General features: G+C 41.9%; 1 protein-coding gene across 2 annotated transcripts in view; it reads left to right on the forward strand.

Annotated features, from left to right (window-relative positions):
- OSMR (oncostatin M receptor) overlaps positions 1-22,869 on the forward strand; it is a 70,209-nt gene extending 47,340 nt beyond the window's left edge. The window contains exons 11-19 of one of the 2 annotated variants that reach the window (XR_008792154.1): positions 4,905-5,127; positions 6,708-6,881; positions 7,952-8,056; positions 10,491-10,670; positions 13,743-13,907; positions 14,723-14,774; positions 19,739-19,820; positions 20,273-20,345; positions 20,659-20,708. Coding sequence is in view for 1 of the 2 variants with exons in the window: in XM_056112137.1 (XP_055968112.1) it covers positions 4,905-5,127; positions 6,708-6,881; positions 7,952-8,056; positions 10,491-10,670; positions 13,743-13,907; positions 19,739-19,820; positions 20,273-20,345; positions 20,659-21,216 (1,560 nt within the window). In the remaining variant the exon portion in view is untranslated. Of the gene's footprint in view, positions 1-4,904; positions 5,128-6,707; positions 6,882-7,951; positions 8,057-10,490; positions 10,671-13,742; positions 13,908-14,722; positions 14,775-19,738; positions 19,821-20,272; positions 20,346-20,658 lie in introns of both variants that reach the window. The other variant, XM_056112137.1, reaches the window with a different exon arrangement.
- The last annotated feature ends 409 nt before the right edge of the window (positions 22,870-23,278 follow it).

The raw sequence follows: 23,278 nt of genomic DNA on the forward strand, positions 1-23,278 counted from the left end.
TTCCCATTCTGTAGACTGTCTTTGTATTTTGGTCACTGTTTCTTTGGAGGTGCAGAAGCTTCTTAGTTTCAGATAGTCCCATTTATCTATCTCTGTTTTCACTTGCTCAGACAGTGGCGTGGCATCTTTGAAGATACCATTAGCTTCAATGTCATGGAGGGTTTTGCCAACTTTGTTTTCAATGTACCTTATGGTTTCTGGTCTGATGTTGAGGTCTTTAATCCATTTTGATCTTACTTTTGTACATGGTGTTAGGCAGAGTTCTGAGCCCATTTTTTTTGCATGTAGCCGTCCAGTGATGCTAGCACAATTTGTTAAAGAGGCTTTCCTTACTCCACTTCACATTACTTGCACCTTTATCAAAGATTAGATGATCATATGATTGAGAGGAGATGTCAGTGTATTCAACCCTGTTCCATTGGTCTGCAGTTCTGCCTTTGTTCCAGTACCATGCTGTTTTAATTATTACTGCTTTGTAGTACAGTTTGAAGTTCGGGTGGTTGATTCCTCCCATTTTCTTTTTCTCAAGAATTGCTTTAGCTATTCGTGGGGGCTTATTGTTCCATATAAATTTCAGGAGTGTTTGCTCCATTTCTTTGAAGAATGTCATGGGTATCCTTATAGGGATTGCATTGAATTTATACAATGCTTTCGGTAGTATTGCCATTTTGACAATGTTAAGTCTCCCGACCCATGAGCAGGGGATATCTTTCCATTTCCTCATGTCCTCTTTTATTTCCTGAAGTAGGGTTTTGTACTTTTCTTTGTACAGGTCCTTTACTTCCTTAGTTAAGCTGATTCCTAAGTACTTGATTTTCTGGGGCACAATTGTGAACGGGATTGTTTTTTTCATGTTGCTTTCTTCTCTCTCACTGTTTGCATATAGGAAAGTCATGGACTTTTGGCTATTGATTTTATAGCCTGCAACTTTACTATACAAGTCTATTGTTTCTAGGAGTTTTTTGGTGGAGATTATTGGGTTCTCTAAGTATAGTATCATATCATCTGCGAAGAGTGAGAGCTTGATTTCTTCCTTTCCTACCTGAATGCCCTTAATATCTTTTTCTTGCCTAATCGCTATTGCAAGTACTTTCAGTACTATATTGAACAGCAGTGGAGAGAGTGGGCATCCTTGTCTCGTCCCTGATCTTAGAGGGAAGGCTCTCAGTTTTTCCCCATTGAGGAATGATGCTTGCTGTAGGCTTGTGGTAGATTTTCCCCATTGAGGATGGTGTGGTAGTTTTCCCCATTGAGGAATGATGTGTGGTAGTTTTCCCCATTGAGGAATGATGTGTGGTAGTTTTCCCCATTGAGGAATGATGCTTGCTGTAGGGTTGTGGTAGATTTTCCCCATTGAGGATGGTGTGGTAGTTTTTCCCCATTGAGGATGATGCTTGCTGTAGGCTTGTGGTAGATGGCTTTAATTATGTTGAGGAAGGTCCCCTCTATACCCATTTTGGCTAGGGTTTTCATCATAAAGGGGTGCTGGATCTTGTCAAATGCTTTCTCTGCATCTATTGATATAATCATATGCTTTTTATCTTTTCTTTTGTTGATATGATGGATTATGTTGATTGATTTCCGAATGTTGAACCATCCTTGCCTCCCTGGGATGAATCCTACTTGGTCATGGTGTATGATCTTTTTGATGAGTAGTTGGATTCTATTTGCTAGTAGTTTGTTGAGGATCTTTGCATCTGTGTTCATCAGGGATATCGGTCTGTAATTCTCTTTCTTTGTGGTATCTCTGTCTGCTTTTGGTATCAGTGTGATATTTGCTTCGTAGAAACTGTTCAGAAGTGTTTCTGATATTTCAATTTCATGGAAAAGCTTAAAGAGCATTGGGAGTAAGTCCTCTTTAAAGATTTGGAAGAATTCACTAGTGAATCCATCCGGGCCAGGACTTTTGTGCTTGGGGAGACTTTTTATTACCATTTCAATTTCCTTGATGGTGATATGTCTGTTCAGGTATTCCAGGTCTTCTTGGTTCAGCCTTGGGAGTCTGTAGGAGTCTAGGAATTTATCCATTTCCTCGAGGTTTTGATGTTCCGTGGCATATAGTTTCTCAAAGTACTCCCTGAGGATCCTTTGAATTTCTGTAGTTTCTGTTGTAATGACCCCCTTTTCATTTCTGATTCGGTTTATTAGGGTTTTCTCTCTCCCTTTCTTTGTGAGTTTTGCTAGAGGCTTATCAATCTTGTTTATTTTCTAGAAGAACCAGCTCTTGGTTTCATTGATCTCTCGGATTGTTTTTTTGGGTTTCCATCTCGTTAATCTCTGCTCTGAGTTTTATTATTTCCTTTCTCCTGTTTGGTTTGTGCTCCTTTTTTGGGTCCTTCTCCAAGCTCTTAAGCTGTGAGGTTAGGTTACTTATGTGTGCTCGCTCCTCCTTCCTGAGGAATGCTTGTAGAGCTATAAACTTTCCTCTTAACACAGCTTTTGTTGTGTCCCATAAGTTTTGGTAACTCGTGTTCTCATTTTCATTCGTTTCTAGGAATCTTTTGATTTCCTCTTTGATTTCCTGTCTAAGCCACTCGTTGTTCAATAGAGCACTGTTTAATTTCCAGGTGTTTGATTTAGTTTTCTGTTTTTGTATGTGATTTACTTCTAATTTTAGCGCATTATGGTCTGAGAAGATTGTCGATACAATCTCTATCTTCTTAATTTTTTTGAGGCATGTTTTGTGGCTCAGCATGTAGTCTGTCTTGGAGAATGTTCCATGTACGCTTGAGAAGAATGTGTATTCAGCTTTTTGTGGATGAAGTGCCCTGTATATATCTACTAAGTCCCTTTCTTCCATTGTTTCCCTCAGATGAAGTATGTCCTTGCTAAACTTGAGTCTGGTTGATCTATCAAGAGGTGACAAAGCAGTGTTGAAGTCTCCCACTAGTATTGTGTTGCTATTGATGTCTTTTTCCAAATCTATGAGTAGTTGTTTTAAGTATTTTGCTGGTTTCTCATTAGGTGCATATACATTTATTATTGTAAGTTCTTCCTGTTGTACAGATCCTTTGATCAATAAGAAATGGCCTTCATTGTCTCTTATGACCTTCCTCACTCTGAAATCGATGTGGTCTGATATTAGGATGGCTACCCCAGCTTTTTTATGGGAGCTGTTTGCCTGTAGGATTGTTTTCCAGCCTTTGACTCTGAGTCTGTGTTTGCTTTGACTATTGAGATGCGTTTCTTGCAGGCAGCAGAATGTTGGGTTCAATTTTCTAATCCATACTGCCACTCTATGTCTTTTAATTGGTGCGTTTAGCCCATTGACATTGAGAGAGATTATTGTTATGCGATTTTGTCCCATTGTTCTGTTGAAATTTGGTGTATTTGAGGGGCCTTTCTTGCCTTAAAGTAGCCCATTTAGTTGTTCTTGTAACCACGGTTTTGAGTCTATGAAGTTCCTGAGCTGTTGTTTGTCTGTGAAACTGTGTGTTGTTCCTTCTATTATGAATGAGAGTCTTGCTGGGTAAAGTATTTTTGGGGAGGCATTTATTTCATTGAGTTTTTTCACTATGTCCCACCACTGTTTTCGGGCCCTGAGGGTTTCATCAGAAAAATCAGCTGTGAATTTTAAGGATGCTCCTTTGTAAGAGATTTCTTTCTTCGATCTTGCTGCTTTCAGAATTTTGTCTCTGTCTAAGGTTTTGGTCATTTTGATCAGAATGTGTCTTGGGGTATTTTTATTCGGATTTCTTCTAGCTGGTACCCTTCGGGCCTCCTGAATATGGTCACAAGTTTTCTTCAGCTCTGGAAACGTTGTAGCAATGATGTCTTTGACAGTTTCTTCTTCATCAAGGTTTTCTTCCTGTACCTCTGGGACTTCAATAATTCTTATGTTACCCCTCTTGGCTTCATCACGATCTTCTCTTGCCATCTGTTCCCGAATTGTGAGTCTCTTTTCCATTTTCTGCTCTTTTCTGTAGAGTCTCTGAACTTCATCTTCGAGCTCACTGATTCTGTTCTCAGCAGCTCTTACTCTGCTGCTGAGGCCTTCCACTGAGTTTTTCAATTCGCCTACGAGATTTTTCAGGTCTGACATTTCTGATTGCATTTTCCTCATTTCTGCCTTCAAATCCTCTTGTCTTCTATTGGCATTGCTTTCCATTGTTTCTGTTAGTTCCCTAAGCATCCTAAGTAGCTCCCTCCTGAATTCCTTGTCAGAGAGGTTGTCTAACACTGCAGTACTGTTGTTGTCATCTGGGCTAGACTCTTCAATAAGAAAGTTTGGTGGGCTTTTGCGTTGCTTTACCATTGTGAAAAGTGTGGTTTAGTCCTTCACGTTCACTGTTACTATTCTGCTTGATATGCAGTGTGAGTTAAGATAGGCTTATGAGTTATTGGCTACTGTGTTTCTAGTGACTGAGCTAAACTAGAGAAGTTTCCATCGAAGAAGGTAGGTTATGGTTCCTATGGCATATTTAGTGGGAAAATATTTCCCGCTAACGCGGCCGCGGATCCAGAAAGAGTCCCTAGCTCTGAGCAAGGAGTTGGGAATGTCGATGGAGCTAGTTGTGCATGCGCAGAGAGGGTCCCAGGCCCTTGGGGGCGGGCTGTACCTGGTTGGAATAGGAGCCGTTCAGCTTGGTTGCCCAGAGCTGGGCCTCCGTGCCCATCCCGCGCAGATCAGGGGAGAAAACCGGCTTTCTAGGAGGTGGAGCTAGCTGTGCATGCGCACAGAGGGTCCCAGGCCCTTGGGGGCGGGCTGTACCTGGTTGGAATAGGAGCCATTCAGCTTGGTTGCCCAGAGCTGGGCCTCCGTGCCCGTCCCGCGCAGATCCGTGAATTCTCTTTTAAGGCAAAGAAAAACAGAAAAAAAATGAAAAAGTAACTACACAAACTCTTCTAGAGGAATTCTTCTAGAGGAAAACCCATTTTGAAACAAATAACAATATTTTTTTCAGCCTCTATCAAGATTACATACCAATGGGAAGATTCTCTTTTATAACATAACTACAAAAAATCTATACAAACCATATGAGGTACACTTGGACTCCATTCCTTTTCCGGCCCATAGCAAGACGCTAACCCTCAAGCGGTCCTCTTACGAAATCCTTGTCACAGCGACCAACAGTGCAGGCTCATCTCCTGCTTCAGTCCTTGTCATCTCTGGAGATCCCGAAAACAGTGAGTCTGGTTTCATTTGCTTTTGAACCTCAAGAAGAGTGTGGATGGTGTTAATGAGTTGCATAGTTAGAAAGATGGCAACCTGGGAAGACAAAATGTCTTGCTGCCAAACGCCACTGTGCCATTTCATGCTGGTCCAAGAATGGCAGCAGTTTCCTGAGAGAGTGCTCTTTAGTGTGGGAAGAATGGCATTTCAGCCATAGTTCAGGACATTGCTTCAACCAATGTAGGAAACTACCTGGCATTCACTCAAGTTAATGCCACTGCACAAGTTAGAGCTGATATCAATGTGCTCTGGGGTTTATGCAATCTGAGTTGTGTTTATGATATTGTATATTGTCAGTCTTCAACTCTCAAGAGTCCATCAGCATTTCCAGTGATCATAAGGACAAATGGCATCATCTTTCAAATGGTACTTTGCCTATACCGAAGAATCAGAGCTGATACTAGGCACACCCCTTGTCTGCCTGGAAGAGCAAATAGGATGGAAATTGCATGATTTCATCTTTTTTTTTAATGTAGGAGTACTGCTATTTATTCAGCCATTGATTAAGCTGATTGAATTGAGCATGAACTCCACATTACTTTTTTTTAATCACCGTGAGACACAGTTACAATACTTTTATGTTTGAGATTCGGCCATTCAATGATCAAACACCCATCTCTGAACCAGTGAACGCTTTCTACCACCAGTGTCCCCAGTGTATTCCCACCCCCATCCCAGTCCTCACCCTGCCTTCTTTGCAGGCAATTTCCCCAATACTCTCTCTCTACTTTTGGGCATTATGTTTTGCTCAAATTTTCCCATCATTCAAGCCTGCCTGCCCGGGGCAGAGATTTCATCTTTCCTTATAGCTGAGTGGTATTCCAGCAGAGAGATAGCACAGCAATAGCACATTTGTCTTGTGCGCAGCCAGCCTGGCCGAGCCGGGTTCGATTCCTCCACCCCTCTCGGAGAGCCTGGGAAGCTACCGAGAGTATCTTGCCCACACGGCAAAGCCTGGCAAGCTACCATATGACGTATTGGATATGCCAAACACAGTAACAAGAAGTCTCACAGTGGAGACATTACTGGGCCCGCTCGAGCAAAATCGATGAACAACGGGAGGACAGTGTTTGACAGTGTTATCTGTTCTTGGATACTTGGGTTGTTTCCAGATGGCTGTTGTGAACACAGGAGTGTCAATGTCCTTTTGGAATAGAGTTTTTGGGTCCTTGGGGAAGAAGCCAAGAAAAACTAACCCTGTTTCATAAAGTCCCCAAAGTGACGGTCCTGTTCGTAAGTTGCCATAAGGACTGCACACAGCCAGGTGTCATTGGATTTAGTACATCTGAGAATTGTTTTCTCTTTTGTCCTCAGTTCCTACCCCTGACATCTCAGGAGCTGTAGTTAGTTCAGGGGATGGTCAGTAGTACATGATGGGAACAGAGTTGATCTCTGGCTCCAGAGCCCCGACCTCTGCCCAGAGCCCTCCCTGAGTTTGCCCTGAATACTGCCAGGTGTGGCCCCCCAACCAAAGAAACAGAGAAATTTAAAAGCATTTTTAAAAATCTGAAGCTTTACTCTACCTATCCAAAAGATGTTAAAGAAGAAAGAGTTAATGGCACAAAGGAAGGAATCATGCTGTCCTGGAAACCTCAGTCAGATGCCATCAGCTTTGTGGTGGAGTGGTGTGAGGGTTCCTGGGACCAGACCTGTCATCTCCAGTGGAAAAAATTGGGCCCCAACACCACAAGCACAGTCATCAGCTCAGGTAAGAAACACTTTCCTTAAAACCATCTTCCTGGGGGCTTTTATATGTTTTTTGAGTCACAATGGGAATGCTCATGGGTTACTCCTGGGTATGCACTCAGGAGTTACTCCTGTCAGTGCTCATGGGACTACATAGGATGCCAGGGATCGAACACCAGTCAGCTGTGTGCAAAGCAAATGCCCTATCCACTGTACTATTGCTCTAGCTCCCTGAAGAGTAGAGTTTGTGGGGCTTTTCTCGCACACAGCTGGCACTGCATATGGACTCAGGAATAAGCACTGAGCATCACTAGGTGTGGCCCCCAAGCAAACAAAACGAAGGTCATGCAAAGGATTTCTGGAGTGACTCGCCAAGATTTGGTGCTAAACCAAATGTTTTGAAAGTATAAATGCAGCATGCTTTCTAGGAGCTCACATTATTCAATGAGGTGACCTAAGACTTGACCTACATTTACCCAGACTAGGTGGAGTTCAGACTGGGTTTCCATGTCGTTCTTTTTCCCCCCCCAAACTGGTGGCCAGAGAGGAATGGCACAGGGCTACTGTAGCAGCAGTCCCAAGAGTTTCACAAAATTGGTAGAGATTTAGCACATAGAGTGGATTGGAATCAATCAACAGCTCTTTCAGCACCAGTGGAATATTTCGTACTTGAACAGTTGTTTCCTTACATATTTGATCTGCCGTTTCAAGATTGCTAGAAACAACAAGCCGTTTCAAGATTGTTAGAAACAACAAGCCGTTTCAAGATTGCTAGAAACAACAAAGAGTTATAGCAAAGGAGCCCAGGTTTCTGGTTTAAGCATGGGTATTGGTTGCGCCATCTGCTGGCTACTTGTGTGAATTGCAGAGGTGCCGGTGAGACAGAAGCGATAATTTGGAAGCAAAAGTCACTGGATGGACTTGCCTGGACAAGAGAGAGGGTGTTGGATTCAGGGCAGAGAAGGAGGAGACGAAGTACATAAACCCTTACCGGAAAGCATGAAGCAACACCAGTTCCCTCTGTCTTCTTTTCAGAAATAAATACAATGTCACTCTGTATTATTTAATAATCTCTTGACTTTTCTTTTCTAGATGCTTTCAGAGCAGGGGTCCAATATAACTTCAGGATTTATAAGATTTCTACCAAAAAAATTGCTTATTTATTAGAGAACAAAAAAGGCTACACCGAAGAACTGGGTAAGTCTGGAGTTATTTCATATATCTGTGGGCAGAGCTGTTCAAAACAATCCGAAGATGAACGCTGTTGATTTTAGAAAGAATACTACATCCTTCCTAATTTTCAGTGTTCCACTGATTCTGGTAATTTTTAATTTTTTTTTATCTTTTTTGCTTGCTTCTGGACCACATCCAGCAGTGCTCAGGGCTTAATCCTTGCTCTGCTCTCAGGGATCACTCCTGGCAGACCCTGGGGACCATAAGCGGGTGCTGTGGATGAACCCGGGTGGGCTGCAAGTTAGGCAATGCAGCCCACAAATTATTTTTCAGTCATACAAACATAAAGCATTTTAATTAAAGATAATTTATAAAAGTCTTTGCCTGAGAGGATAAAATCACTGCTGTTTTGTCACCTCAAAACAAATATCCAGATTCAATGTATTTCTCTTCTATTGTATACTCAGCATTTAAATTAACCAGATCTTACTCTTATCTTATGTAATGTATCAAGTGACTTTTTGACTTATGTCACTAAATATTATTTTAAGTATATAATTTTTTAAAGTTTTATTTATTTATTTGGGCTTTGGGGTAACACCCAGCAATGCACAGGGGTTTCTCCTGACTCTGTACTCATAAATTACTCCTCGCGATGCTCGGGGGACCATATGGGATGCTGGGGATCGAACCCAGGTCAGCCGCGTACAAGGTAAATGCCTTACCACTGTATTATCACTCCAGCCCAAGTGTATAATTTTTACAATTGCAGAGTGCCTTGTTGTTTGCATGTCAGATCACCTGCCCTTGGACCAATATTTTTCAACAATATACTATAAATTTTCTCTTTAGAAATCTGCCAGTTCTTTTTCACCCCAACCCCCGACGCATACTTTTTTCTCTCAATCTTTCCCTTTTATCCAATCTGAGTCCCTAGTCATTTTATCTAAGCCTTTGTCCAATTCCACGATAATGTTATTTATTTTATTCTAGTAATATTGACTTATAAGACCGTGTTTGTTTTAGGAGTACAATGTTATTATCTGCATCCAGCAGCAATATCCCTCACTAGACTTCATTGTACCATGACCCTTTTAAACCACTTCTTCCACTTTGGTAATCTCAGTTTTGTGATTAAAGTCTAAGGGCTTTTTTTCTTTGGTTTACTTCCTGTTTTCATTCTTTATATTCCACATATGCATGAGGTCAGCCAATGTTTGTCTTTCACCTTCTAACTCATTTCTCCTCACATGACCCCTTCCAGTTCTACCCATGTTGTAACAAAAGGCAAGCCTTGATTTATTCTTATCGGTGACTTGTAGTCTGTGTGTAATTCAGTTTCTTATCCACTCATCTCTCATTGGATTCTTGGGTTATTTCCAGATCTTAGCTATTATAAACAGCACATTAATATATGTACATAGATGTACACATATTTCTTCCTATTGGTGTTTTGTATTCTTCTGCAGGAGTGAATTGCTGCTATCTCAGTTTTTAATATTTTGATCATATTTAAATTTTAATATTTAATAGCATCCATATTCTCTTTGAGATTAGATAAGTTTACATTTTCACTAGTGAATGAAAGTTCTTTTTTGTCTATACTACCGACACTTATTGTTTCTTACCTTTTTTAATATATACCTTGATAATGGCATTTAAATAAAATCCTAATGGTAGGCGACTTTGGGGCAACACATCTGAACTTCTTAAATATTTTTAAATTCCCTTTACAGTTCTTAAGGTGTTTCATACATACTGTGAGCCTGTCTCCCAGGGATACAAAGATTCTACCAGCAGAATCAAGTACTTTTAAAATTTCCTTGTAGTGGTTTATTCTTTTTTTTTTTTGGATTCCAGAGTCTCATACCTGCTGGGCTGTTGCACTAAACAGATCAACTGGTGGGGCAGGGTATTCACTGGGTGGGAGCTGGGTGTGTATTGTGAGGTTGGTGAGCAGAGATTGGAGGTACACAAGAGTATATGGACACACAGGCTCAGGGAAACCTTTGGGATAAATATTACTGGATTTTCCTCGGGTGCCTGGATATTGTCAAAACCTGGAAACTCAGGGCTTCACATTTCCTTCCCTTCTCTTTTTAAGTTCTTTCTCCTCCCCATTCTCCCCACTTCAGTCTGGGTCTTCTCTCAAACACTGTGTAGGATTCAGGAACAGAATTAGGTCTAAGGAAGTCTGTGCAAGGTCCAGCATCCACCTGAGCATTCATTTCCACTTGTCTGAAAGGCCAAGCTTACCCCTGAAGATGTGACACCCCTTTCTAGTGTTTGTGAAAGGTGGAGAGTCACAAATCCTCTTGAGGAAAAGATAAAATGTCTGAACTTGATAGCAACTCCTATGGCCCTGGAGTCGGTTAGTTGGCTGTACTTTAATGTTTACACAAATATTCTGAGTCAGGTCCAACTTGTGGCTCTTGTCTTACCCAACTTCCTTTCCCAGCTCCCAGAGACAACCCTCAAGTGCATGTGAGTAAACTGACACCCCACTCCTTCACTCTGAGTTGGAAGAACTATTCCCCTGATGCTGCCTCCCAGCCTGGTTTTATCCGCGGGTACCTAGTCTATCTGAAATCCAACGAGGAGCACTGCCACAAAGGATTTCAAAAGGAGGTTCTTTCAGGTAAAATTTATTTTTTAAATGTTTTTGTTCCGGACCTCATTTGAAAATTGAAAAGGCAGCCACCTCTGAATCCTTCTTGCATGCTTAAATGATCAAACAGGGTTCTTTTATTTTTGTATTTTTGGGGTCACAACCAGAGGTGTTCAGGGGTTACTCCTGGCTCTGCACTGAGCAGTCACTTCTGACAGTGCTCAAGGGACCATATGGGGTACTGGGGATCAAATCCGGGTGAGCCATGTACAGATGTATCCAGAGTCCTACCATATGTACTATTGCTCTTGCCTAGAGTTCTAAAACAAATAAGTTGTGTGAGAGGAAGATTGTAGGAACCAACTTATGCAACAATATGGCCTGGTTAGAAGCAGTCCTGATATCATCAGGTACTTTAAGAAAGCCTGTCACGCTTAAAAAAAAAAAAATCTGTTGCTGTTTGCAGTTCTGTATGCAAACAACTCGAAAAAAACAAAGCAATGAGGGGGCTGGAGCAATAGCACAACGGGTAGGGCGTTTGCCTTGCATGCGGCCAACCCGGGTTCGATTCCCAGCATCCCATATGGTCACCTGAGCACCGCCAGGAGTGATTCCTGAGTGCAGAGCCAGGAGTAAGCCCTGTGCATCGCCAGGTGTGACCCAAAAATCCAAAAAAAAAAAAAAAAAGCAATGAAACAGTCTCTTTATAATTTTATACCCCCAGAAAAATCCATGTACCTAGCAATCAATTTAACGAATGTGGTTGAAAGGCTTTTCCATCAAAAAACTATTAAGCCACTATCAAGAGAGACACAAAGAAATGTAAAGTATTCCATGTTCATGGATTTGGAGAATATTGCTAAAATGACCATTTTGGACAGTGGAGATAGGATAAATGGAGACCACATGCCTAGTATGTGCAGGGTTCTTGCCTGATTCCTGGCAACACATATGTCTCTCATGCACCACAAGGTCTAGCCTTGGTGGCCCCACCAACACCAGCATGAGTACCCTGGACCAAACTCTGCTGGAAATGGCCCCTAACAGTTTTTCAAATACATAAATTACCATCCTTCTCAAAGCATTGCACAGAATCAGTGCAATTCGTATCAAAATTCTAATGGCATTTTTCAAGGACATAGAACCAGAACTACTAAAATGTGTATTATTGTACAAAATCTGCCAAAAAGCCAATCAAATCCTGAGGGAGGGGGGAATGAGGATGGGAGCTATCACATTCCCAGTTTAAGTGTCTGCACTGCGAAAAAAAACTGTAATTAAACCAAAATGACATTGTACTTTATGGGACAAAAGAGTCACACACTTGACAAAGAACTGCTGTCCGAGATAAATAAATACTTACAGAACTCAGCGACAACACAAAAGCCAAACAACCCCATCAAAAATGGGGAGACGAGCCGAATAGACTCCTCTCCCCATTTTTTTCCTTCTTTGCTGAAGAAGACAGAGAGATGGACAAGAGACATATGAAAAAATTCTCATCATCACTGACTAGCAGGGAAATGAAATCAAAATGACAATGAGGTATCATCTCTACTATAGAAAATGTACTATATCCAGGAGGCCAGAAACAAGTGTTGACAGGGGTGTGGAGTAAAAGAAACTCTCACTCATTGTTGGTGAGGATATAAACCGGTTTAGCCTCAACAGAGAATAGTATTGTGATTTCTCAAAAAATTAAAAAATATCCCACTCTCTGCTGTCTATCCAAAGTTCACAAATCATTACTCAAAGGATAATTGCATCATTATTTACAAAGCCAAGCTACAGACACAACCTAAATGCCCAATGACAGATACGTGGATAAAGAAGTTGCAGTGTATATATATGTATGTGTATATACACGGGCTGGAGCGATAGCACAGTGGGTAGGGCGTTTGCCTTGCACGCAGCCAACATGGCCGACCCAAGTTCGAATCCTGTGCCCCTCTCGGAGAGCCCGGCAAGCTACCGAGAGTATCTTGCCCGCACGGCGGAGCCTGGCAAGCTACCCGTGATGTATTCGATATGCCAAACACAGTAACAACAAAAGTCTCCAATGGAGACGTTACTGGGCCTGCATGAGCAAATCGATGAACAACAGGAGGACAGTGACAGTGTATATACACATATATGTATATTTATATACATACACATACAATGGATATTACTCAGCTACAGGAAAAATTGGGGATCTAGAGAGATCATACAAGGGTTAAGGCACTTGCCTTGCGCATAGCAGACCTCAATCGGAACCCCTGACATCACATATGGGGACACCCTTAGCCCACAAGTAGTGATCCTTGGGCACAGAACCAGGAATAACCGCAGCCAAAAAAAAACCAAAACAGTAATTGAAATGTTTACCCTTTGTGAATGCAAGGGGTGGGGGTGGTATGCTATTATGTAAAGTAAGTTGGAAGGACAAGGACAAATACCAAACAAACTCATATGTAGCAAATAGAGAGACAAAGCAAGGAAACAATATCTAATGAAAGTAAATCCTTAGCTTTCCTCCACAGGATTGATCAGCAGAAAAAGTGGGCTGAAAATGCCTTATGGAATGTGGAGGAGGGCTACATGCACTGTGTGGTGGGGTATATGGGAACAGGATACCCATAGGCTTTGTAAAGCTCACATCAAGGTCAAATTAATTAAAAACCTTCCATTTATGAAACATTATTGCCAGCCCCCTTTTCTTTTTGCTTTTTGTTAAACGTCACTAGAATCTATTTTAAACTTCATCTCACATATTTGTGTTCTCTCTCTTGGTCACCAGCAATCCTTATTTGTTGGATGTTTTTTCCTTTTATCGCCCTTTCCTGAAAATTGCACAAAAGTAATGAAATCATGATTCATACTGGTTGGTTTATAGATGTGAACTGGCTGAATCAACAAGAAGATTGGCACACAACTCTCTATAAGACCTTTGCTGCACTCCTGGTTTTAATTTTCTCATATATATGAGAAAATGTGTGTGTATATATATGTATATATACACATATTTATATACATATTTATGTAAGTATATATAAATGTGTATATATACATGAATGAATATATACATATTTACATGAAAATATACATATTTTTTAACCACAGATCGCTCAGTATGTTGCAAATACAAAATCGACAATCCACATCAAAAGATATTTGAAGTGGATAACCTCCAGCCAGAATCCTATGAATTCCTCGTCACTTCATACAACAGTGCTGGTGAGGGCCCTCAGGATGCTTTCAGAAAGGTCTTAACTCCAGCGGAGCATTGTGAGTATTTCCCCTGTCAGAACTCTGTCCTCTATCATTTCTGGAAAGCCAACACACACACACACACACACACACACACACACACACACACACACACCGGGTTTCAGAATTTTTACAACCTCAAACAGATAAGCATGGAGCTCATCTGACAAGTCTATGGGCTGAAACTTGCTTCTTGTCTCTTTACAGCCCTTGAAATAATTCTCAGAACACAGGACCAGAGTAGTCTGAAAATCACTGGTAGCATATTGATGGCTATCCCAGACAACAAGGGTTGATTCTGACCCGACTTCTCAGCAGCACTGACTTTCAGAGAGTGTAGAGAGTGGGAGAGGAAGAGGGACAGAGATTGTGTGTGTGTGTGTGTGTGTGTGTGTGGTGTGTTGTGTGTGTGTGCGCGCACATACTGTGCAGAGGTGAGGGTGGGGTGGGGTGGCGGAGTTGTTGCTGGGAGTCAGTCAGATGTGGTGGCTGGACAGGAAGTGTTGGGGTGAGGAGAGGGAGAGGTGACATTTGAAAAATGCATTTGGCTTGGGAGAGGGAGGAAGAAGGAGAAAAGGGAGCAGGAACTGGTTAGTGATAGATTGAGATTTTTGTGGTTAACCCCTTATCTCCAATAATAGGAGGGTGGTGAGAGAAAAAAAATACCGGGGAAAAAAAGATTTTTCATGAGGATAGCACAGATAATCCATAATGGAAAAGAACCCTGGAGATTTCCTTAGGATAAAGCAGAACTCAGAATCCAATTAAAATTCCTGTCAACCATCTATATGACTTGAGCTCTCTTGCCATTTTAATGTCAGGGTATTTTTCAGGTTGTCTTTCTTCCAGCTTTGGCATTTACTTAACTGGTGAAGACAAGTCAAGGTACAAAAATTATGTTGTATATACATGTAATTACATTTTCTAGGTTTCATTTATCACATTTTTTTTTGTTTTTGTTTTGGGGCCACACCTGCATACTCAGGGATCACTCCGGGTGGTGCTCAGGGACCATATGTGGTACCAGGGATCAAACTGGGTTGGCTGTGTGCAAAGCCTTACCCTCTATACTATCTCTCTGGACCCTGTTTCTCCTTTATTCATATTAAACCTCATTATCTTATAGTTGTAGTTATGAAATTAACTATTAAAATTACTATAGAGAAAATATTTTATATAGAAATATCTTACTCCTTTTAAGAAAAGATTTTACATACATAAATTATCTTACATTTTTTAAGTAAGATATTCAGTGATCAGCATACAATTTACTGTACCTCAGAACTTGTGAAATAGGAATAATATAGGTGTCTGCCAAAATGGCTAAGAGGACGAAACAAAACTATAACTTATGTGGAAGTGGAGTTGCAAAATTGTGCACAAATTTCATTCTGTTGCTACTGCTTAAAACAATTCCTTCTCTTTGTGTAGACTAAAGACAGATAAGAGACACAAGAAGATGAACGGTATCTTTAGAGCCTTGTCCGGAGTCTCTTCTGGTTTAGAAGTCTGTCTCTCTTCCCCCCACCTCAATTCATAATGCTGAAAGCTTACTCCCCAAAGCTGATGGTAATAGGATACAAAATCTTTGGGAGGTGCTTTGTATGGATTGAGATAACATCCACCACCATTAATTTCTTTTTCTGTATTTGGACATTTTGGTGCTATAATTTCCTCCTGATTTTACTAAACAGAACAGTAATTTTGTAACCCCTAAATTTAGAAGTAGTTGACAATATGGGAAACTGGACTTCTATCATGTCTTGCTAGTAGGAATACACTGCTAAAGACAATTTTGGAAAGTTAGTCATGTTTTATTACTTGAAATTCAAGTGAAAAACCCAGGTATATACTCTACAGCAGGGATGGGGAACCTTTTGTCTGCCAAGGGCCATTTGGATATTTATAGCATCATTCGCATGCCATACAATAGAGCAGATGGGCTGTGGGAAGCTGACAGGAAGCACACATGTCTGCCTACAAAGACCTGCTCAAATGTCTGTGGCAGCCCAGTAAAGGTAAAGGTAAAGGCCCTCCCGTTGATCATCGATTTGCTCGAGCGGGCCCAGTAACGTCTCCATTGGAGACTTTGTTGTTACTGTGTCAGCCCAGTAACAAGTAAAAAGCCTCAACTGATGTGGTGCACTCAGAGGTGTTAGGTGATTTGAATGGTTCCCCAAAAAGCACTTTTCCTAGGGTTTCCCGAAAGATGTCAGGCGGGAGAGTGAGGAAGTAGGGGAGTGAGAGAGATGGAGAGTGCTACTGCCTTTCTGTTCTCCCCAGGGAAGTGTGTGGGTGCAGGCCTGGGGGGAGTCTGCAGAGAACACCTGCATGGCCTGGATGCCAGGGTCCCACCAGCACTGATGGGCCGGCACCATGCTCCACGTGAGGCCCACTTACCTCACAGGACAGGGACTGGTCCCCATCCAAGTCCTCGTGCAGGTGCAGCCGCAGGTTGGAGGAAGGAATTGCTCTTTGCAGGAAAGTCAATCATGACTTTATTTTGATTAATAGTTAATCATGACCCCCACCTGGATTCCCAGGGCTCTTTGTCATCAACCATTAAAGAAAAGAGTTTGAGGAGGGGACATAGAGTGAAGTAAAATAGTTTTTCTTAGGGAAAGGAAGAAGGGGTGCTGAGGAGGGAGAAACACAGGGAAAAAACAAATGTGAGAGAGACTTCTCCAGAGGGGAGGAAGCCAGGGTTCCAGATTCCAAGTCGAGATGCAGGTGACACCAGGATGGCTGTGCAACACATTCACCTTGACAAAACTGTTCTTACACGTCTCCCCCAAACTGCTCCTGCTTGGGGCTTGCCACGAATCTGTGGTTAGGGTGTTGTCAGGGAGTAGAGATTAGAACCTTTGGTCATCTTCTAGTTCTTATCACAGCCATTTGTTTTTGCTAAAGCCCCTCCTCCAGCCTTCAGTGGGCACTTTTTCCTGCATCCACAAAGGGATCCTGCCTTATTTAGGGCTGGTGACAGTCACTTCTTTAATTCATGTTGGTTTTATTATGTCTCAAGAATTTTGCTGTCCGCCTCTATGCTGCACCTCTCCTTCACCCCCCTCCCGCCCCTCCCCCATCTGCCTGCATGTGATTCTGGCTATAGAGAGCAAATAGCATTTATGTTGTCGAAAGGCAAGATGAGTGGTCGCCTTGGGCACTGATCCTGATTGGGTGGGGATGCAAAAGGGGCTGAGGAGCTGGTCACATTCTTTTTTTTTTTTTTTTTTTTTTTTAGTGAAACACCCAGGATCTCCTGTTTACTAGACAGGCCCCTCCGCCCCTCTCGGAGAGCCCGGCAAGCTACCGAGAGTATCTCGCCCGCACGGCAGAGCCTGGCAAGCTACCCGTGATGTATTCGATATGCCAGACACAGTAACAACAAAGTCTCCAATGGAGACGTTACTGGGCCCGCTCAAGCAAATCGATGATCAACGGGAGGGCCTTTACTTACTTACTTTACTAGTGAAACACCATGAGGTACAGTTGTAGACTTACAATTTTTTGTGCTTGGTTTTTAATTATACAATGATCAAATACCCATCCCTCCACCAGTGCCCATTCTCCACCACCACTAATGCCAGTATCCCTCCCAATCCCCATCCCTCCCATCCCACCCTGTCTCTGTGGCAGGGCATTCCCTTTTGTTCCCTCTCTCCTTTTGGGTGTTGTGGTCTGCAAAAGAGGCATTGAGTGGCAATCATGTTCGACCCATAGTCTACTTTCAACATGCATCTTCCATCCTGGGAGTATCCTCCAAACACCCTTTATTTGGTGCTCCCTAATCTATTTGAGCTGCCCTTTCCCCTAGAATACCCGGCTGGCCTCTAAGCCATGGAGTAATTCTCCTGGTAATGATCTCGGCTATTCTTGGGTATTAATCTCCTATTTTGTTACTTTATGGCCCCCCAGATGAATGCAATCTTTTTATGTCTATCCCTCTCTTTCTGACTCATTTCACTTTGAGCATGATACTTTCCATGTAGTACCACTTGTATGTAAATTTCATGACTTCATCTTTTCTAACAGCTACATAGTACTCCATTGTGTAGATGTGCTGGTCACATTCTTTTTCTTCATCTGGGTGCTGGTTAAATTTAGTTTGGTTACCTCTTGGGAATATATCCCAGAGAGGCAAAAATGTATAGTCGAAGTGACATCTGCACTTGTTTGTTCATTGCAGCCCTCTTTACAATAGCCAGAAACTGGAAGAAACCTGAATGCCCAAGAACAGATGACTGGTTAAAGAAACTTTGGTACATCTACACAATGGAGTACTATGTAGCTCTTAGAAAAGATGAAGTCATGAAATTTACATACAAGTGGTACAATATGGAAAGTATCATGCTAAGCGAAATGAGTCAGAAAGAGAGGGATAGACATAGAAAGATTGCATTCATCTGGGGGATATAAAGTAACAAAGTATGAGATTAATACCCAAGAATAGCTGAGATCAGCACCAGGAGGATTACTCCATAACTTAGAGGCCAGCCGGGTATCCTAGAGGAAAGGGCTATTCAGATAGAGAAGGGAGCACCAAATAAAGGATGTTTGGAGGATCCTCCCAGGAGGGGAGATGCATGTCGAAAGTAGACTATGGACTGAACATGTTTGCCACTCAATGCCTCTTTTGCAGACCACAACACCCAAAAGGAGAGAGAGAACACAGGGGATTGCCCTGCCACAGAGACGGGGGGATGGGGGGATGGGGGTGGGAGGGATATTATCCATGGTGGTGGAAAATGGGCACTGGTGGAGGGATGGGTATCTGATCATTGTATAATTGAAACCAAAGCACAAAAAATTGTAAATCTACAACTTTAAAAAAAATAAAATAAAATAAAGGGGAAAAAAAAAATTTAGTTTGGTTACCAGACCTGTTCAATTTGCAGAAATTCATTGAGCTATACATTGTAGCATACACAGATGTTTCAGAAGTTTCCCCTATGTATCTGTCCATGGTTTCAGTTACCTCTGACAACAACAGTCCATTGTGTCGTATAAAGGAATATTTTGAGATCAAAGACCACATTCACCTTTGATTACTGTATCTTGTCATAAGTTCTATTTAATTATTGCTTATCTTTTGCCATGCCTAATTTATAAATAAAACTATAGCAGGCATGTGCACAAAAGAAAACGCAAGAAATGGCAAGTTCCGGGGTTTGGAACTATCTGCGTTTACAAGGATCTTCTGTGACACCTGCTGGAACTATTTCCCAGGGTTACGTGGGGTAGGACTACCACAAACTTCTGTCAAGTTTCTTTAGCAAAGCTATTTAAAACTGTAAAATCAGTCATCTTCACCATCGGAATTCCTATGACTCTTAGACATATGAGAACAAGTTTTTCTTTTTTTGCGCTTGGGTTGGCTGATCTAGGCGGAGCCTGCCTAGACTCCAGATTTCAGTCAAGTTTCGGTTTGCTCTACATCATATCCCTGCAAGGCATGGGCTAAGGAGCAGTGCTGGAGATAAATGCTCTTCAGAGTGGCTCCCAGAGCACTGCTAGAGAAGCCAACAGTGCAAGGCCATTTTAAACGGCCACCATGAGGCTGAGATCCACAACAAGGGCAGAGAACCCACACAGCTGCCATGAATCTTGGCAGAGGAGGGCGTACAGTTGTGCTAAAAAGAGGGAGTCATGCTCAGTCTGTGAAAGGGGACCCTCTGGAATGTCAGAGTGCGGGCGCAAGGAGTGCCCTGGGTTGGCTCAGGGGTTGGACTGGCAGAACGCTTGCTGACGCTCACTCACAGAGACATTTGAGGAATTAAAATCGCTTGCAATCTTGTCTTTGAGGGAGTCCTCATTTTAAAAAATCCCTTTCATTTTTTCTTCTACAGCCCATATGCTGATGTACATCATAATCCCCATGATTGTTGGCGTTTTAGTCATGATGGCTATATGCTACCTGAAAAGTGAATGGTAAGTGTGTGAGGCAGATTTTAATCAGGGAGAGTCAGGAACATTTAGAAAGGAACTGAAAAGATTAAAAATTTAAAAAATCACGTTGAATAATATGAGAAAAAAGTGCTGGAAAGAGTAAAAAGGCTTAGATGAGAATATGAAACCTTTTGCTTCCAGGTCAATACAAAACAGTAATTTAAAATAAAAGCATTGCAAAATATGTCCAATAATAGTTAATAGTTGTATCAGTGTTCTAAGTGGTTTAGATAAAGCAGATTCACTTGCTTCTCACACCATCTCTGTAAATGCTATAATTTTATTGCTTCATAGAGGAGATTCAAGCATGCGTGGGTCAAGTGGCCAGCCCAAGCAGCTACTAAGTGAGGCAAAGATTAGCTCTTCTTTTACTTGAATTCCTGCTCTAAACTATTAACACTGCAAAGTCCAGTCTAACTGTCACTTTTTTCTAGGATGAAGGAAAAATGTTATCCTGATATTCCCGATCCTTACAAGAGCAGTGTCCTGTCATTAATAAAATCCAAGGTAAATGCTGGTAAACTCTGGCTACCTCAAAGTCTAACCCAGGAATGCAGCTATAATTGTCCTTTCCTCGGCCTCCTTAGGAAACTAGAACAAAGCAAAGGTCATTTCTCTTCCCATAGCTACCAAGATGATAGAAGCAGTTTCAACTTCTTTCTTCAACCAGGGGAAGGCTTTTGGTTTACACATTGCCTCCCGCTAACTTGTGACCAGGATGAAACATGAACAAAACCTGTCCAAGTGCATTTACATGTTTTATATACTTGATACACACACACCCTCCCTTATCATAATTACACATTTTTGTTTGTTCCAGGAGAATCCTCGTCTAACAATAATGAACATCAAGGACTGCATTCCAGATGCTATTGAAGTTATAAAGAAGCCGGAAGGGAGCAAGATACAGTTCTTAAGTACTAGGAAGTCAGTCACAGAAACGGAACCAAAACCTGCTTACCTTTATCTCCTCCCAACAGAAAACTCTTCCAACTCTGGACCTTGTATCTGTTTTGAGAATTTTACCTATAACCAGACAGTTTCTGGCTCTGGTTGTCGTGCCCATGTCCCAGTACCTCCCGAAGCCCTGCCCAGTCACCTGGAATTATTAACTTCACCTGAAAATGTACTAAAGGCACTGAAAAAAGACTATGTGAATTCCCTGGGAGAAATTGCAGCTGGAGAAACTAGTTTGAATTATGTGTCCCAGTTGGCATCACCCATTTCTAGAGACAAGGATAGTGTGCCAACGAATCCTCCACTACCAGAACTCTGTTCTGAGTATAAAATGCAAATGGCTATACCTTCCTCGACCCAGAGGGAGGACACCAGTGTCCCCTCCAGTACCCTCCCAGATCCAGGTGAACACTTCCGCTAACACTCCCAGCACTATCATTTCATACCTTCATGCTACGTAAAGCAAGCACAGCCAGCACCATTCCAGCCCAGATGCCTTGGTGCTTGATCCCAGTGAACTGTCAGTTTACAGATCAGGTTTATGGGCAACCTCTATAGTCTTGCCAGGTTTTATAGGTCAGAAGACTTAAGAACCTCTCTCCCCTGCCCCCGCACGTCATGGGGCAAGCTTGCTGTAGGAGCCGGAGCATGGGAACAGACTCACCTTGCTGCCATTGAGTTCCAAGTTCACTGGTGTAACTGGAGCTACCACTTGACACTGGTAGAATCTGTTTCCTCGACAAGGCGGCTCTCAAACTAGAAGTTTGGTTTTTAATGAGAAGCTATTTTCATTCATTTTAAACGCATGTTTAATAGCTTCAGGGTTAAAGCAAGTTGACTTAACGCTTCAACTGAGGCCATAGATCTGTCACCAAAACATCAATTATCAATGTTAATTTATCAATGCTAATTTACTCTGGATGTCTGCAGTGAACAAGACACAGATGTTTTAGACTTGCCGGGTCTAAAATCTGTTGAATAGAATTGATAGTTCATTTAACCCAGTAAAATGAACTCTTGTGGGGCACAGGCCTTTTCTGATAGGTAAGGTATGTCAATAAAAAAGGCCAATGCCCCTCTAGCATCACTATGAGAGGGGGGCTGGCCAGAACTCCAGACTTAATAGTAACAGGACTCCTTTTCAGTAGACACTAGTCTTGTACCTTAACTTTTGACTACTACCTCATAATAAAGGAAAATTGATCACTAAGTAATTCATCACATTGTGTCTTTCCCCAAGAACAATAATACATATCCATTTACAATCCTTTATACTCTACTAGGTTGTCCAAATCAATAGAATACCATTACTATTTCACTTAAAGTCCTAGTATGCTAACATAATAAAAAAAATTAAAGCATATGGTTGGATACTGTTTAGACAAAACTATGAAAAGTTGCATATAGTGGGAAATTCTGTTGGCTCAACAATGCCTTTGTCGCCTTGAATATGTCATGCAATTGGTACATAACATACATTTTATAGATGTTAATTCCTGAATGCACCTAGAGCCTCTCCGTCTCTTCTGCCATGTTCTCACTGGGACCTGGAAGAGGGTCCTCACTGGACTATGCTAGTTGGCCCAGCTACAGAAGTGTTCGAAATAAACCTTTATTTGTCCCTCTAGGTCTGTGGTATTTTGTTACAGCAGACTGAATGGGCTAACACAGTACTTCATTTGGGGCAGGCGGTGGTATGGGTGGGTAGGAGCACACCAAGTGGTGCTCAGGGATCACTGCCGGTATGGTTCGGCGAAACACATGTAGCGCCAGGGATGGAACCCAGGTCTGCTGAGAGCTGTAAAACCCTGTACTCTCTTTCTCTGGTCACTACCTTTTTTTTTTTTTCATAATTTTTATTATACTTACTTTTTAATGCAACAAAATTTCTTAAGTTCTTCTGTTATCCATTTTGCCAAATTTCAGCTGATGATTGTGTGCATTTTTAGTTTTGAAATTAAACTGTATTTCTATTTCAGAAACAGTCCTACTTATAGTGGAAATGGGAAAATGTTAAGACATATACTTTAAAAAATGAAACAACTCCAAATAAACTTTTATCTTGTGACACACATATTTCGCTATAATCATTTATATTCCACTGAATTTTACTGTCCAAGGTTGGCAATTTCCCTTACGGCATTTTCTTTTGCCACGAAGTGGTGGTAAGTTAGGCTATCTGATTAACTAGGCGAGTTTCTGCTTGAGAAAGTGATTGTCTTCTACAGAAAAGTCATCTTACTACCTAGTGGGTCTGGAGTGATAGCACAGCGGTAGGGCGTTTGCCTTGCACGCAGCCAGCCTGGCCTAGCCAGGTTTGATTCTTCCGCCCCTCTTGGAGAGCCCGGAAAGCTACCGAGAGGATCTCACCCACACGGCAAAGCCTGGCAAGCTATCCGTGACGTATTCAATATGCCAAACACAGTAACAACAAGTCTCAAAATAGAGACTTACTGGGCCCGCTCGAGCAAATCGACGAACGG

The sequence above is a fragment of the Sorex fumeus genome, unplaced genomic scaffold (genome assembly GCF_029834395.1).
Source record: "Sorex fumeus unplaced genomic scaffold, SorFum_2.1 ptg000015l, whole genome shotgun sequence".
Taxonomy (NCBI): domain Eukaryota; kingdom Metazoa; phylum Chordata; class Mammalia; order Eulipotyphla; family Soricidae; genus Sorex; species Sorex fumeus.